Raw genomic sequence first — 14857 nt, forward strand, 5'->3', positions numbered from 1 at the left:
CTTTAAGAAGCCCTCCTACTCTGCATTTATTACCTCTATTAACTGCACCAGTTTGAACTCATTAGCTGTATAAAAGACACATGTCCACACACTCAATCAATCACACTCCAACCTCTCCACCATGGCCAAGAATAAAGAGCTGTCTAAGGACACCAGGGTCAAAATTGTAGACCTGCACGAGGCTGGAATGGGCTACAGGACAATAGGCAAGCAACCTGGTGAGAAGACAACTGTTGGCACAATTATTAGAAAATGGAAGAAACACAAGATGACTGTCAACCTTCCTCAGTCTGGGGCTCCATGCCAGATCTCACCTTGTACGGTAAGGATGATTCTAAGAAAGGTCATGAACCAGCCCAGAAATACATGGGAGGACCGGGTCAATTACCTGAAGAGAGCTGGGACCACAGTCTCAAACATTACTGTTAATACACTGCGCTGACATGGATTAAAATCCTGCAGGGCACCCAAGGTCCTCCTGCTCATGCCAGCACATGTCCAGGCCCGTTTGAAGAGCTCCAATGACCAATTGGGTGATCCTGAGGAGGCATGGGAGAAGGTCATGTGGTCAGATGAGACCAAAATTCACATTTTTGGTATCAACTCTATTTGCCGTATTTGAATGAAGGATGAGTACAACCCCAAGAACATCATCCCAACCATGAAGCATAATGGGGGAAATATCATACTTTGGGGGTGCTTTTCTGCAAAGGGGACAGGATGACTGCAATGAATTCAAGGGAGGATGGATGGGGTCATTCATCATGAGATTTTGGCCAATAACCTCCTTCCTACAGTAACAGTATTGAAGCTGGGTCGTGTCTGGGTCTTCCAGCATGACAATGACTTGAACCTCAGATCCAGGGATACTAAGGAGTGGCTCTGTAAGTAGCATTTAAAGGTCCTGGAATGGCCTACTCAGTCTCCAGACCTGAACTGAATAGAAAATCTTTGGAGGGAGCTGAAACTCAATGTTGCCCAGCGATGGTACCGCAACATGTGCACATTCCCTTACAGGAGTCAGAGGAGCATTGCACTGTTTGGCCTCGCCAAGGATGTATCAAGCTTATGTTTCAGCAGTCATTTTATGCTATCAGACTCCATCTGATTCATTCATTCTCATTCATGGCAGCTTGGCATGGCAATATGCGATAGATGCTAATGCACAGACGCAGCACGGCGCCATTTTGATGGTGATTTTTTTCTTTACAGCACAGCAATATAATAGGCACTAACTGACAAGTGATAGTGCGCCTGCGCACTTTTTGATGAAGTGACATGTTTTTTCAAATACACACATTAGTATATTCATTATGTAAACTAGCGGGCAGGTCAGTGAGGAATCAGTGACCTGTCAGCAGCAGGCTGCATTATGAATATCTAATCAGAGCACCACATACCCCAACCCCGCCTTAGGGCACGAGAATCTCATTAACACAAAAATGAAAATAAAGATTACACAAGAACTAGAAAAAAAGGATTTCATCAACCACGGTACCATTGTAATCAGTATAACGGTGCAGACCTGACACTATGTGTAGGTTACTGTGCACAATCCTGCTGACAGGTTCCCTTTAAAATTGTTTTATATTTTTTATATGCCCTTGATACACAAGTCTAAAAGCGTGCTCATAGCTGGTTTTATTAAACTGAATTGGCAAAACAAAGAGCAAAACACTGGGAAACTTTATGGAACCTCTTTTTAAACTGTGCAATTTTAGGTTAAAATTTCTAAAAAAATCCACATGGCCATGCAGAAAATAATAAAATCAGCTGGTACTGACTCTTCCGAGGTCCAGCACAGTGTCTCTGTCACTGCTACAGTGATTGTGTACAGGTTGTAGCAGCAGTGACTTCACCTCTACAGCGCTGCAGCCAATCACTTGGCTCAGCGTCTTAATCAATTCACATAGGCAAATTCGCTAAGCCCAGTGAACGGCTTCATGGTGTCAATGCTCCAGCCTATACACAATCAATGAAGCAGTGGTGGAGACACAGCGCTTGCCCTGGGGCGTAAGCAACAGATACATTTTATTATTTTCAACATGGCCATGAGGATTTATTAAAAATATAAATAAATAAAAAAAGGAAAACCCCTTTAAAGTTAATAATAAATCTGAGGAATAGTTTTATATTCCCAAAACAGTATGTTCTAGTGAAAATAAATATTTGCATAATTATTACTAATTTTATTCCTTCCATTTATACATGGCAAAGAGATAATAGTTCTCTGGTTTAGGTTCAATTACTTATGTTTTTTTCCTATTTGTTTTTAAGTAGAAGCTCAAAATAGTCGTTCTAGGCGGATAGATACACAACAAAGAAAATGACTTGGAAAGAAGAAATATCATTTTTTCAGAGAATAGAGACTAATTTAGCACTTCTAACACTTATCAATCTAAAATAAAGGCTTTCTTCTTTCCATTCTTCTGTTCTCTTCAGAAGTTGGGTAAAAAATATAGATGCAGTAATTTTGCTTGATTATGTTTTATGTGAAACAGTCAGCCTGACAAACTTCTCTAAAAATTTCCAAATACAAGTACCGTATATTACACATATATTAGACATATTATACCCTTTATATACCCGTAAACCCTCTCTATATACTAATGAATAGAGATGGGCGAGCTGTACAGAAATGTTCTGAGTTCCTACCAGAGACTCCTGCTTGAGTCTGAATGCCGAACACGGACCTTCTGCTGAAGTCCCATGCAGTGTTCGGGGTAAGTCGGGTTGAACATACGGCTTTTCAATTCACACTAGTTTCCTTACCTGCCCAGACCTCAAAACAAATGCACTAACAGGGCGCAGTGGACCCATTTAAAGATGGCGGCTACACAGGTGCAGTAATACCAATGAGACAGCCAGCCTACAATCAGCTGATTGGCCGTTTGTAACACCAGTGCAGCAAAATAATACAGTCTGTATGCGGCAATGTTCACACAGAAAATGCAGAGCATCTGGCTCACAGCCTATTAATGACGCCCACACTCTTAGATCAGGCGGGCTGCCCAGTGCTAACTAGAATGCATCCTGTGTGAACAGAGGCCACAGTTTACAGAGCCATCTGGGCCCAACTGCACCCTGAAAAGATATAAACTGCAGTTGGGGTCTGGAGGTGCAGCTTCATCCAGGGCACTTTGCAGGGTTTCATTGTAATGCTTCAGAGCAGAATCAGGACATGAGATGGAGGAGATAGGGGCCAATGATGACTGCAAGTTCTTCATAAGTTTCTGGGTGTTAATAGCCTGTATGTTTCTATAAGTGTGGAAAGTGGAGGTGACCTGAGTGGAATGGCAGTTCTTGATAGAGAATAAAAGAAGGTTGTGGTCAGAGAGCGGGAGAGGGGAGTTTGTGAAATCGTCCACTGAGCAAAGCCGGGAGAAGACCAAGTTGAGGGAGTTTCCATCTTCATGCGTTGGAGAGTTAGTATGCTGCGAGAGACCGAAAGAGGATGTTAGAGATAAAAGGTGAGAAGCAGATGGGGAGAGGGGAGAAGCAATGGGGATGTTAAAATCACCCATGATGAGGGTGGGGATGTCACAGGAGAGAAAGTGTGGAAGCCAGGTGGCAAAGTGATCCAGGAACTGATGAGAGGGGCCAGGAGGACGATACACCACCGCCACTTGCATGGAGAAGGGGATGTAGAGTCTGACAGCATGGACCTCAAAGGAAGGGAAGACAAGTGAGAGTACTTGGGGGATAACTTGGAAGGTACATTTGGGTGAAAGGAGCAGATCAACGCCTCCACCTGCTCTGTTGTCCAATCTTGGGGTATGAGAAACGTGTAGACCACCATAGTAAAGAGCAGCAACAGCGATGGTGTCTGACTGCTGGATCCAGGTTTCAGTAAGAGCCAGAAGATTAAGAGAATTGGAAAGTAAAAGTCATGGATAAAGGAGAGTTTATTACACACAGAGCGAGAATTCCAAAGGGCACAACTGAAAGAGACTACATGGATCATAAACCGCTTTGAAACAGTTATGTGATCTCTCCGCATGAGGACAAGCAGAAGTGAGTTAAATATCTAAAAACAAAAACAATTGCTTACTGAGATGGCTAACAAATCTAGAAACATGCAGAATTCAATGCCGATGATAGAATGACTCAGATACCATTCGGGCTGCTTGCTGCCAGGGACTGGAGCAATAGACATGCAGGGTATTTCAGATCAGAGAATGAATGATAAGTTTACCATTCGGGCTGCTTGGTTGCTAGGGAATCCCCACATGTACTTATGCTGGCTAACAGATGTAAATAATTCAGCTGCGGCGCTAAAAACTAAAACTCCGAGCACTACAAAATACTCGGAGGACCCCCGAGCGTGCTCGAGAAATCACGAGTAATGAGTATATTCGCTCATCACTAGTCATGATCCATTTTTGGATGCGTGGCAGCTCTGGTTCCACTATGATTTAAATGTAGCTTTTTTTCCCTTTCAGGCCATGAGGGGTTAATGTCAGTTTCCCTTGTTGGCAGTGTACTGCAATTGCAGAGTTGCTGGGTCAGCTGATGTGGGTGGTGACCACTCCCACCATCCTTTAAATGGTCACCTGATGCATCAGCTTGGTGATGGTCAACATAGATTGCTCTAAGTCTGGAGAAAGGAGCTCTCTGGCTGTAGTGGTGAATCAGCTGGTTTCCTGGAGTTGGTCAGGGTGCCTTTCTTATGCGGTGCGGTGCTTCGCAGCAGAGAAAGTTGTTAAGCTAAGTTTGGTGTTTTTTTCCTTGTCTGTCTCGTGTTTGTCACTGTCCCCAGTGTTGTACCATCTGCAATGGTGAGGTTACTGCCCTTGCTGGCCAGTGCACTAGCCAGTGCAATGCGAGGTGACAGCAAGGGATGAGGTTCCCGACGGTGTCGGGGAGGGAGAACCCGCTTAGGGCATTAGAGGAGTGCAGGGACAGGCTCAGGTTGGAGCTTCAGAGGTGTCATTCCCTACCGGTAGGTCCTTCCTCCCAACATTTCCATCCCGTTGAGTATGTGTTGTTCCGTCCGCTGTCGGACCCCCTGTTGGGTCATTACATTCCGTGACATGATTAAATAAAATGTTCCTGTGCTAAGATCATCTTATAAATGTGTCCCTGTCATTTACTGCGTAATGGCTGTGTCTGATCGTACAGGGACATGATCTGACCATACCACAGCTCCTGAGGAGGGAGGGAAACAACAGAGTATACAGACATTACAACACGATATCGCAGATGATTCTCTCTGTGAGGTAAGATATTTCCCTGCTTGTTAATAAACAATGTTTTATCTATAAGAAATAATTATCTGTGACTCAATTTTGTAATGTCTGTATACTTTTTTCTCCCCAACCGCACACAAAACCACCTCTCATCTAACTCTCTCTTTGGCAACCTCCAATCTGGCTTCCACCCCCACCACTCCACCGAAACTGCCCTGACAAAAATTACTAATGACTTACTCACAGCCAAAGCTAACAGACAGTTCTCCATCCTCCTCCTTCTCGACCTGTCCTCTGCCTTCGACACAGTACAGATTATTTCTTCCCTTAGCATCAAAGACCTTGCCCTGTCCTAGATCATACCTTTCGGACTGCATATGTAGCGTTTTCCACTCCCACACTACCTCCTCATCCCGCCCTCTCTCTGTTGGAGTCCCTCAAGGCTCTGTCCTAGGGCCCCTACTTTTTTCCATCTATACCCTTGGCCTAGGACAACTCAAAGTTCCATGGCTTCCAGTACCACCTGTATGCGGACGACACTCAGATCTACCTCTCTGGCCCAGATGTCACCTCTCTGTTGTCCAGAATCCCGCAGTGTCTGTCAGCCATATCCTCCTTCTACACCTCTCGCTTCCTAAAGCTCAATGTAGACAAAACTGAACTCATCATCTTTCCCCCCTCTCGTGTATCCCTCCTACCTGATCTATCTATTATGGTATACGGCATCACGATGTCTCCCGCATCTGAAATCCGCTGCCTCGGGGTAACTCTCGACTCTGCCCTGTCCTTCAAACCGCAAGTCCAAACTCTTTCCACCTCCTGTCGCTTCCAACTCAAAAATATTGCCAGAATCCGTCCCTTCCTCAGCCCACAATCTACCAAAACTCTTGTGCATGTCCTCATCATCTCCCGCCTCGATTACTGCAACACCCTCCTCTGTGACCTCCCCGCTAACTCTCTTGCACCGCTCCAGTCTGTCCTCAACTCTGCTGACTGGCTAATCCACTTTTCTCCTCACTACTCCCCTGATTCTCCCCTCTGCAAATCCCTCCACTGGCTCCCAATTCCCCAACAAATCCAGATCAAACTACTAACACTGATCTACAAAGCCATCCACAACCTGTCTCCTCCCTATATCTCTGAACTAATCTCCCAATATCTTCCCTCATGTAATCTTCGATCCTCCAAACACCTCCTACTCTCCTCCACACTTATTTGTTCCTCACACAACCGCCTCCAAGATTTCTCCCGAATATCTCCATCCTCTGGAATTCCATGCCTCAACACGTCCGATTATCCACCACCCTCGGATCCTTCAGACGGAACCTGAAAACCCATCTCTTCAGGAAAGCCTACAGCCTGCACGAACCATTCTGCCGCCTCACACCACCCGAGCTGCCGCCTCACCACCACCAGAGCTGCCGCCTCACCACCACCAGAGCTGCCGCACCCCCGACCTTCTGTCTCTTCCCCATTATCCCATAGAATGTAAGTCCGCAAGGACAGGGTCCTCTCCCCTATGTACCAGTCTGTCATTGTAAATTTGTTTACTGTAAACTATATCTATAACTCTGTACGTAACCCTTTCTCATGTACAGCACCATGGAATTAATGGTGCTATATAAATAAATAATAATAATCAGACCATGTCCCTGTACGGTCAGACACGACCATTACACAGTATACAACAGGAGTACATTTATAAGATTATCTCAGCACGGGAACATTTTTAAACACATTCAATTGTGGAAATTATTATTATTCCAAGATCTATTGATTAAAATCAGCATTTGCTGGTGGGAAAACCCCTTGAAGTCAACAAGGGTCATACAAGTTCATTACATATGAATTTCGCCTAAAGAAACCCGAGTCATTGACCCCACTCTGCACTTGATTACTCTCGGCTCTTCATGGCATCCAAGATAGAATGAAGCATCTGCAGAGGCCACTTATAAAAGCTGTCACATTACTACACAATGTGCAAGAGAAAGTGTCTGACAATACCAATACTGTAGGTTACTACTTGCTGATGCTAAGGTACTTTGGTCCTAACAAACTGCACCTCATCCCTTCCTCATATCATGACACCACTACTGTAATGCACAGCCCTGTAAAAAGCCATGACCATGTGTTTGCATCTTCTGATAGGCTGGTCCTCACATGTTACATATTATATAGAGGCAAAATGTTTGTAAAAGGGACATGTCCATCAAACTTGACCAACTTAGGCCTTCATATAAAACACATATGAGGAGACCGGTACCGGTGTCAGTGTTTTCCATCAGTGTGCCTCTCGTGTGTCCGGTTATACCATTAGTGTGTCATTTGTGTTTTTCTCGGATGGATAAAAAAGAAATACATTAGAAACCTTCTCCGATACTTTGCAAAGTTAAATATGGACAACACATAGAAAGCACACAGATACCATCCATGTACTCTATGTGTTTCTCATGGACCCATAGACTTGTATTGGCCCATGTCATCAGTGCTGTAAAAAAAAATTAACATGTCTGTGCATTTTACATGTACACACAGTCCATACAAAAACATGGATATGTGCATAGCACCATAGGTTATAATGGATACGTGTGGGGTCCGTAAAAAAACATGTATAACACGTGCTGGAAACACGGACATGTAATTTCATATTTAATAGCCATGGTCCAAATGTGTATATGCACCCTTCATTTAAAAAAAAAAAAAACAACACTAAAATCAACTGCATGGCTGGAAGCACTGGTTAAAGAACTTGCTACAAAAATAGTAGATGAAGGATTCTCTTGGTGGACAGTGCGTTTCTATGCCGTAACAGTGTCTTTTTCAAGTTAAAAAAAAAACAAAAACGTTTTTTATTTCAAAATGTTTTTAAATCAAATCATTTTAATTGAAAAACTAATATTTCCATCTTTCAAATAACATGATTAACATAATAATTCCATAGTATAAAGTTTAGACAAAATATCTGAACTTCAGTTCCCTAACCCATCCTAAAGCCAAATCCCAACATTGCAGAGAGGACAGTTTTCATTTTCAGAGCAGTTCTAGAATAACGGAGTATAACATTTGTAGAAGGGGGAGAAGGAAAAATGAGGACTAACAATTAAGGGATCACATCTTAAATATTCTCTCTCTAATTAGAAGATTTATGGGCGGCCATGGAGTATACAATTTATTTGAGAATTGCCTCTAATGTGCCGGCGTCCCTGGATCCTCTTTGATTAGACGGCCTGGCGCGTCACTCACTGCAATGATGTTCTAGCTAATCTAAAGAGGAGCAAGAGATGCTGGCGGCTAGGAGGTGGTCCTCACAGCTCCCACATTCCTGCCAGCCGATTCGCTCATCTCTAGTTTCTATGCCCGCCATCTTCATTATGCAGATGTAAAAAGTATAGAATTTTCGTTTTATTTCCACTTACATAGACGGGGTGCAGGTCAACTCCATACATTTCAAGAGATTTGGCCACCGACAAATAATTAGATTCCGCTACAGCAGGGACCTGACTCCTATAGAAAAAGAAAGTTAAAGAAAACAAATATCATTAGTAAAAATGTTTTCATTTGCAGATGATCATCAATCTGAAATGTCATCAAGATGATGAGAATCTCAAGCTTAGCTTTGTATCCAGTAGGGCTGTAGATCTCTCAAAAGAATATGAAACTCATTTTTCTTTCATAAGATGCCTCCTACTATGCGTGTTCCTACAAGAACCGTACACTGCACGATTATATACCGTGGGACTCGCCACTGCTTTTATTCTAAAGTCTCAAAAATCGGTTTGAGGATGTTGATTTCAGAACAACTAGACATGTTCAGCTTCTCTCAATGTAAGTGAATGAAGAGAAGCCAGATGAGTCTAGTTGGCATGTGACTGCAAGCAGCAAATCCCACAAAGGCAGTCATGTGACCACACGCTCGCAATGGGAATACTGCACTGCATGTGGTCACAATTCGGCTGTCTGCAGTCACAGAGTGACGGCAGACTGTGTCCCAGGCCCGGAATACCCCTTTAACAAATTAATGTAAGACCAGGAATTTCCACTAATGAAGGCGATTTTACTACAGTTGTCTAGACTGAAATAATGGCCTTTAGGCACAAAGAATGCTTGCTGATAGATCAGACATTTACATAAGTAGCACACTGGCAGAGTACACCGCTTATCTTGCTCATCAGTCGCTTCACAGTACAGAACTGACAACACAATGAGCTGCAGACAAGAAGCAATCAGGAATGTCAGGTAAGCAATTAATCTAAACTGAGAAACTACAGAAACATAAAAATAAGTAAATCCTTTCTGCAGAAGCCAGTTTTGGCTTTCGAGACCTGGCCCCATTTTTCTAAATCTGACATGAGTCACTTTATGTACTAATAACTATTGCACACTTATATCTCAGTAATTCTCGGATTGTTTTTTGTGACACATTATACTTTATGGTGGTGGTAAATTTATGTCTTGTGGGGTTTTTTTTTTTTTCATTTTTGGCAAATTTCAGAAATGTTTATAAACAATTAGCACATTTTAAACTATTTACGGTATGTCCTTAAAAACAATGATGCACAAAAAAAAGTGGATATTGGGTGCACCACAGTAGGATAAATAAATAACCTTATAAATCAGGGTACTACATAATGCATGGGAAGAAGACAATGCACAAAACAAACAAGACCAATGCATATATAATGCACAGCTAAGATGAAATATAGTAAAAAGATTCTTTATTATGACAAAAGCACATACGGTACATGGTTAAAAACAGATTAAAAACATGATGCCATCATCCTTATCCAAAAAAAAAATAAAAAAATCACCAACTAGCTGGAGCATCCCCTTATTGACACGTGATACAGCTAAGGTCTGAAATGGCAGAAGAACAATGATAGAAATATAAAGCAGCGGTCGTGTAATATATTGTAATGAAACACAATGATGCACTTTGGAAAACATCCCAGGAAACATTTCTTAACCCAAAACTAGAGTAAGACTAAGGGCTCATACTCACTTGTGAGAAACTCGGATGAGTCTCGCATGTTAATACCCGGCACTCAGGAGCGGAGCGTACGGCTGCATGTGTTGCTATACGGCCACACGCTCCACTTCTGAGTGCAGGCAGCAGCGCCGGGTATTAACATGCAAGACTCATCCGAGTTTCTCGCAAGTGAGTATGAGCCCTCACAAGTAGCAAGGTGGAAGCCGTTCCGAGATCAACTTCAATGGGCAGATTATTGCAAAAACGCATCTTCTTGGACCAAGAGAAGCAAATGTAGAACCTCTGAAGACCATAGGTCCTTACACCGGACATAACAAACATACCCAAAAAACATCAAACCATCATACTAAACGTGCAAACATAATGTAGGCAGGTGTGAATTTACAGTGTGGAGATGTGGGATATCCTTATATCAAGAATTAAAGAACATAACATGTCTCAATAGGAAGTCAGAGGATTCAACTAGAATGATTTCTATGACGCTTCCTAAACTACAGGTATGAATTGACAACTGAGAATCCTAGGATTCCCAAAAAAAATAAAATTATCTATACTTCAGAGGGAGAGAGAGTCAAACGAAAACTAGGTGACGCTACATGTGTACAGATCAATAAATTCATTTTGAGTAATCTGTCATCAGATTTTTGCTAGACCAGCTAAGAGCAACATTATGCAGGAGCAGAGACCCCAATTCTAGTGATGAGTTACTTACTTGCCTGTGTTTTTTTTTCTTCATAAAATCAATTTTTTAACTGCTACAGATCTAGCAGTTCTCTTATTGAGCTTTGTATAACCCTGCCCACGCCACTGAATGGCAGCTTTCTGTGTACACTATGCATAGGCAGAATGATGCCAATCCGTGATAAGGATGGGTTGTATTAAGTGTAAATATTTAAATTTGGAGGACTACATACAGCATGACTACAATCTTCTAATGAAAATATACTGCTGATTAAACATATTTTATTGAAACTACAGCAAGCCGCCCAGAAGGAGATACATCACTGGAATCAGAGACTGTGCTCCTACATCATGCTGCTCTCAGATTACATGTCAAAAACGTGGGTAACAGATTCCCTTAAAAGTGGATCTGTCACCAGATTTCACAATAAAGATCTCTTATACCTGATGAGACTGGTGTACTTACCTTAAAAATCCACTTTAAAATGGCTGTACAATCCTTTATGAAAGTTGTCTAACTGGATATTCAAAGAAGCATGTTATGAGTCCCGGTTTAGTAAGACTAATACAAATCTCATTTTAGTATCATGAGTAAACTGCTATTTTGATATGAATTTTCAAAGCAAGTACACCAGCATAATCAAGTCTTAGAGACTTATGTAATAATACACGCGGATTGGATTATGATATCTGGTGACCGATCCACTTTAATATTTTGTCCTATTGAGAAGGTTAATAAAAGAATCCAGTATTAATTTTATTGACAATATTGGTATTTTTACCAAATCATTATTGTTCAGGCTCAGCTTATTACTAGGAGATACTAGACCGTATATTATTCTGTCTACAGAGAAACACGTGGCTGTCTGGACATATTAGGAAACAAAATGAAAACGTGTTGTAAACTACATATGCCATGTTTCACAGTAATGAGAGATGACATATTGCAGGCTCCTCCAGAGTGTCTCATACATTGCTCCATCAGTCCAGTGCAGTCTTTCACAATGCTAACCTCAATATTCCGCCACGTAAAGTGCTACAGTACAATACAAGTAATCATATTAATAATAGACTACCTTGGTCGCAGACATAAAATTGAAGGGCATGATAAATTGCCATAGAGTCTTAGAAAAAAAACACAGATTGCTATTCTATATGATAAACGTAGTCAGTTGTGTCTTCCAGCCACGTACAGGAAAAAATCTTAAAGATAAAAAGCCATAGACAACCTGCGTGTCGCCAACGTATGGTCTGTAATATGACATCTTTAGTAATACAGGGGTATAGTAGGTTCCTATAAAAGCTGATGGGCTTCCCAGTATGGCGCTATACAACTCGTACACAACTAGTCACACTAAATGCTAATGTCAATCAAATCTCTTTCACTCAAAACCTTTTGCCTCTAACGTGGTCCGGGGTGGGCTCCCCAGGATACAGCGACGCTGTGGACAAGGAAAGCAGTAAAGACTAAGCTTGTCAAATGCCAGGGATGTCCTATTGGTGATGCAGCAGAGCAGCTTACAAGCTTAACAAGACAACTCTAAACCCCCTAGATAGAACCCAGTAATAGAATTATACACTGTAGCGTTCACTTTAAGGACCATGTGAGTGCAATGAGCCCCTCCTCGGATCACCTCTGTATACTTCAATAAATCCCCTTTAATGCTGTAGTCTCTGTAAGTCTCTAGTGGTTCAGCACACGGAGTGTGATGGGCACTGATGCATTCAAGTGCCTGTATCCTTGCGGTGGGCCTGAGCTCAGGACTTACCGATCTGTGTCTGGTCACTATCGTTACAGAGCTGAGCAACCACGGCTGTTTGACCAAAGGATGCCAAGTCTCTAACCGATGCGTGGTACCACAGTTGACTTTCTGGAGGGCCCTCTGGGTGTGGCATGGATGTTGAATCCTTGGGATTTTGGCTCCGCTACTTCCAGGATGTCGCCACTTCAAACTTCTCCACTGCCAGTGGAACTGAAACAGGATGGTATCCTCTGCTTGGTGCGGTCTTTGTCCCCCTGGAGCACCCGACTCCACAGATGGCGCTCCGTGGAGACACACATCACACATCCTCCTCCTTCCAGCTCTCACCTCGCTCTTCCAAGATGGTCACCGAATCAACACCTTCCTGTCAGACACTTCCTCCCAATTGCTTGCACTGGCCTGGGGCTACATCTGGTTCTGTCCAAACTCCAGTTCAAGCCAGCAGAACAGAGTCCAGTTAACATAAGTTTCTGCCAACAGAATCGCTGTTTCTATGTCTCCTCACATAACAGGGTCAACTGTGAATAAAAATCCTGCACAAACCAGTGTAAGGCCTCTTTCACACATCCGTGTCTCTGGTACGTGTGGTGACAGTTTTCACACGTTTCGGAGACACTGACACACATAGACCCATTCAAATGGGTCTGTGCACAAGTAAGTGTGTTTCTGCAGACCATGTGTACAAGGTGAATGAGGCTGCGCTCTCAGCAGCTCATTCACCGGTGGTTCTCAGCCTGGACAGTCACATCTTGGCACCGTCCAGGTTGAAAACGGTTTCTCCCCCTGACATGGATTACGCGTAGGACAGAACGACGGACAGGTATGGTATATTGTTGTTTTTTATTTTACTTTTATTACAGGAGATCGAGGGCTTCGGTGGAATTAGGCGAGGTCGTAAGTATGGTTTAATTGAGATTATTAAAGGAGTCTAGCATTTTTTCCAATTAAAGGACTTTATTCTAGCTGTGTCTTTATTTACAATACAACTATAGGATTAGTAATGGATAGGTGTCTTATAGACGCGTCTCCATTACTAAGCTTTGGGCTTGATGTCACCTGACAATATTAAGGTGACATCAACCCCACAAATATGAACCTGACTTTTACAAAAAAACAGCATGGGGACCCTTCTATTCTTGATAACCAACCTTACTGAAGCTGACAGCTAAGGGTTGCAGCCCTCAGCTGTGAGTTTTGCCTTCTTGGTTAAAGAAAATAGGGGGAAACCCGCACCGGGTTTTTTATTCATTTATTTCGTTATATCGCAGGCGGCGGCTGAGGAATACCCCGATCATCTGCTCCTGCTGTCACTGTTATTAGCGGCAGCAAGTGTCGGATGATGGGAGCAATAGTCCCAAAAGCCCCCACCAGCTGTCATCGTTCTGACTTTAATGTAAGTCATCATTCTCTTCTGCTCGCGCCGATCACCGGCAGAGCAGGGGAGAATGATGAGAGCCGTCTTCAGCACCTACCGCCGGAGAACAGTGCTTACTGTAGCGCTTCTTCCCCAGCGGCCGTCCGTGTGGTACTGATGCGGCACATGGATACCACACACGTGCTGCAAGTATTACACACACAGACACGGATAACTCCAGTACCGGTTTTTCTTGGACCGAAAATATCAGGATGTGTGAAACCGGACTAAGCCAGAGGTATAGACGCGTTACAGGGGAAACAGTGGCCTCCTGTGGTGGGTGAGAAGGACTGCAGGCAAAAATATTCTCAATGTATATTGTATATTACTAATAAAATAGAACAGCAGCTGCAAATTACATGCAAACGGTTAATTGTAGGTGACAGTAAGAGGCAAATTTCCCATCACCTCACACATACATAGTCATTCAATTTTAGATTAATTTCCAAAGTGGCTGCTGTCAGATAGTTTTCACTAGGGGGCGTGTACTTCTTCATCCTGTATGATGATGATCAATCATAAGCAGGTAAGGCTACGTTCACATTTGCGTTGTGCGCCGCAGCGTCGGCGCCGCAGCGCACAACGCAAACAAAAACGCAGCAAAACGCATGCACAACGCTGCGTTTTGCGCCGCATGCGTCGTTTTTTTCATTGAATTTGGACGCAGCAAAAATGCAACTTGCTGCGTCCTCTGCGCCCCGACGCGGGCGCCGCAGCGACGCATGCGGCGCAAAACGCAAGTGCGCCGCATGTCCATGCGCCCCATGTTAAATATAGGGGCGCATGACGCATGCGGCGCCGCTGCGGCGCCCGACGCTGCGGC

The 14857-nt window shown here is 43.2% G+C and overlaps 1 protein-coding gene and 1 long non-coding RNA gene across 3 annotated transcripts in view; one reads left to right on the forward strand and one right to left on the reverse strand.

Moving 5' to 3' along the window:
* The window catches only part of EPB41L4A (erythrocyte membrane protein band 4.1 like 4A), a 370057-nt gene that overhangs the window by 97457 nt on the left and 257743 nt on the right, over positions 1-14857 (reverse strand). For both annotated transcript variants that reach the window (XM_077290345.1, XM_077290336.1), the window contains one exon: positions 8606-8693. In XM_077290345.1, the coding sequence (XP_077146460.1) occupies positions 8606-8693 (88 nt within the window). The remainder of the gene's footprint in view (positions 1-8605; positions 8694-14857) is intronic.
* LOC143808086 (uncharacterized) overlaps positions 1-14857 on the forward strand; it is a 67428-nt gene that overhangs the window by 49246 nt on the left and 3325 nt on the right. The window lies entirely within an intron of this gene.

Source organism: Ranitomeya variabilis, chromosome 1 (assembly GCF_051348905.1).
Source record: "Ranitomeya variabilis isolate aRanVar5 chromosome 1, aRanVar5.hap1, whole genome shotgun sequence".
Classification (NCBI taxonomy): domain Eukaryota; kingdom Metazoa; phylum Chordata; class Amphibia; order Anura; family Dendrobatidae; genus Ranitomeya; species Ranitomeya variabilis.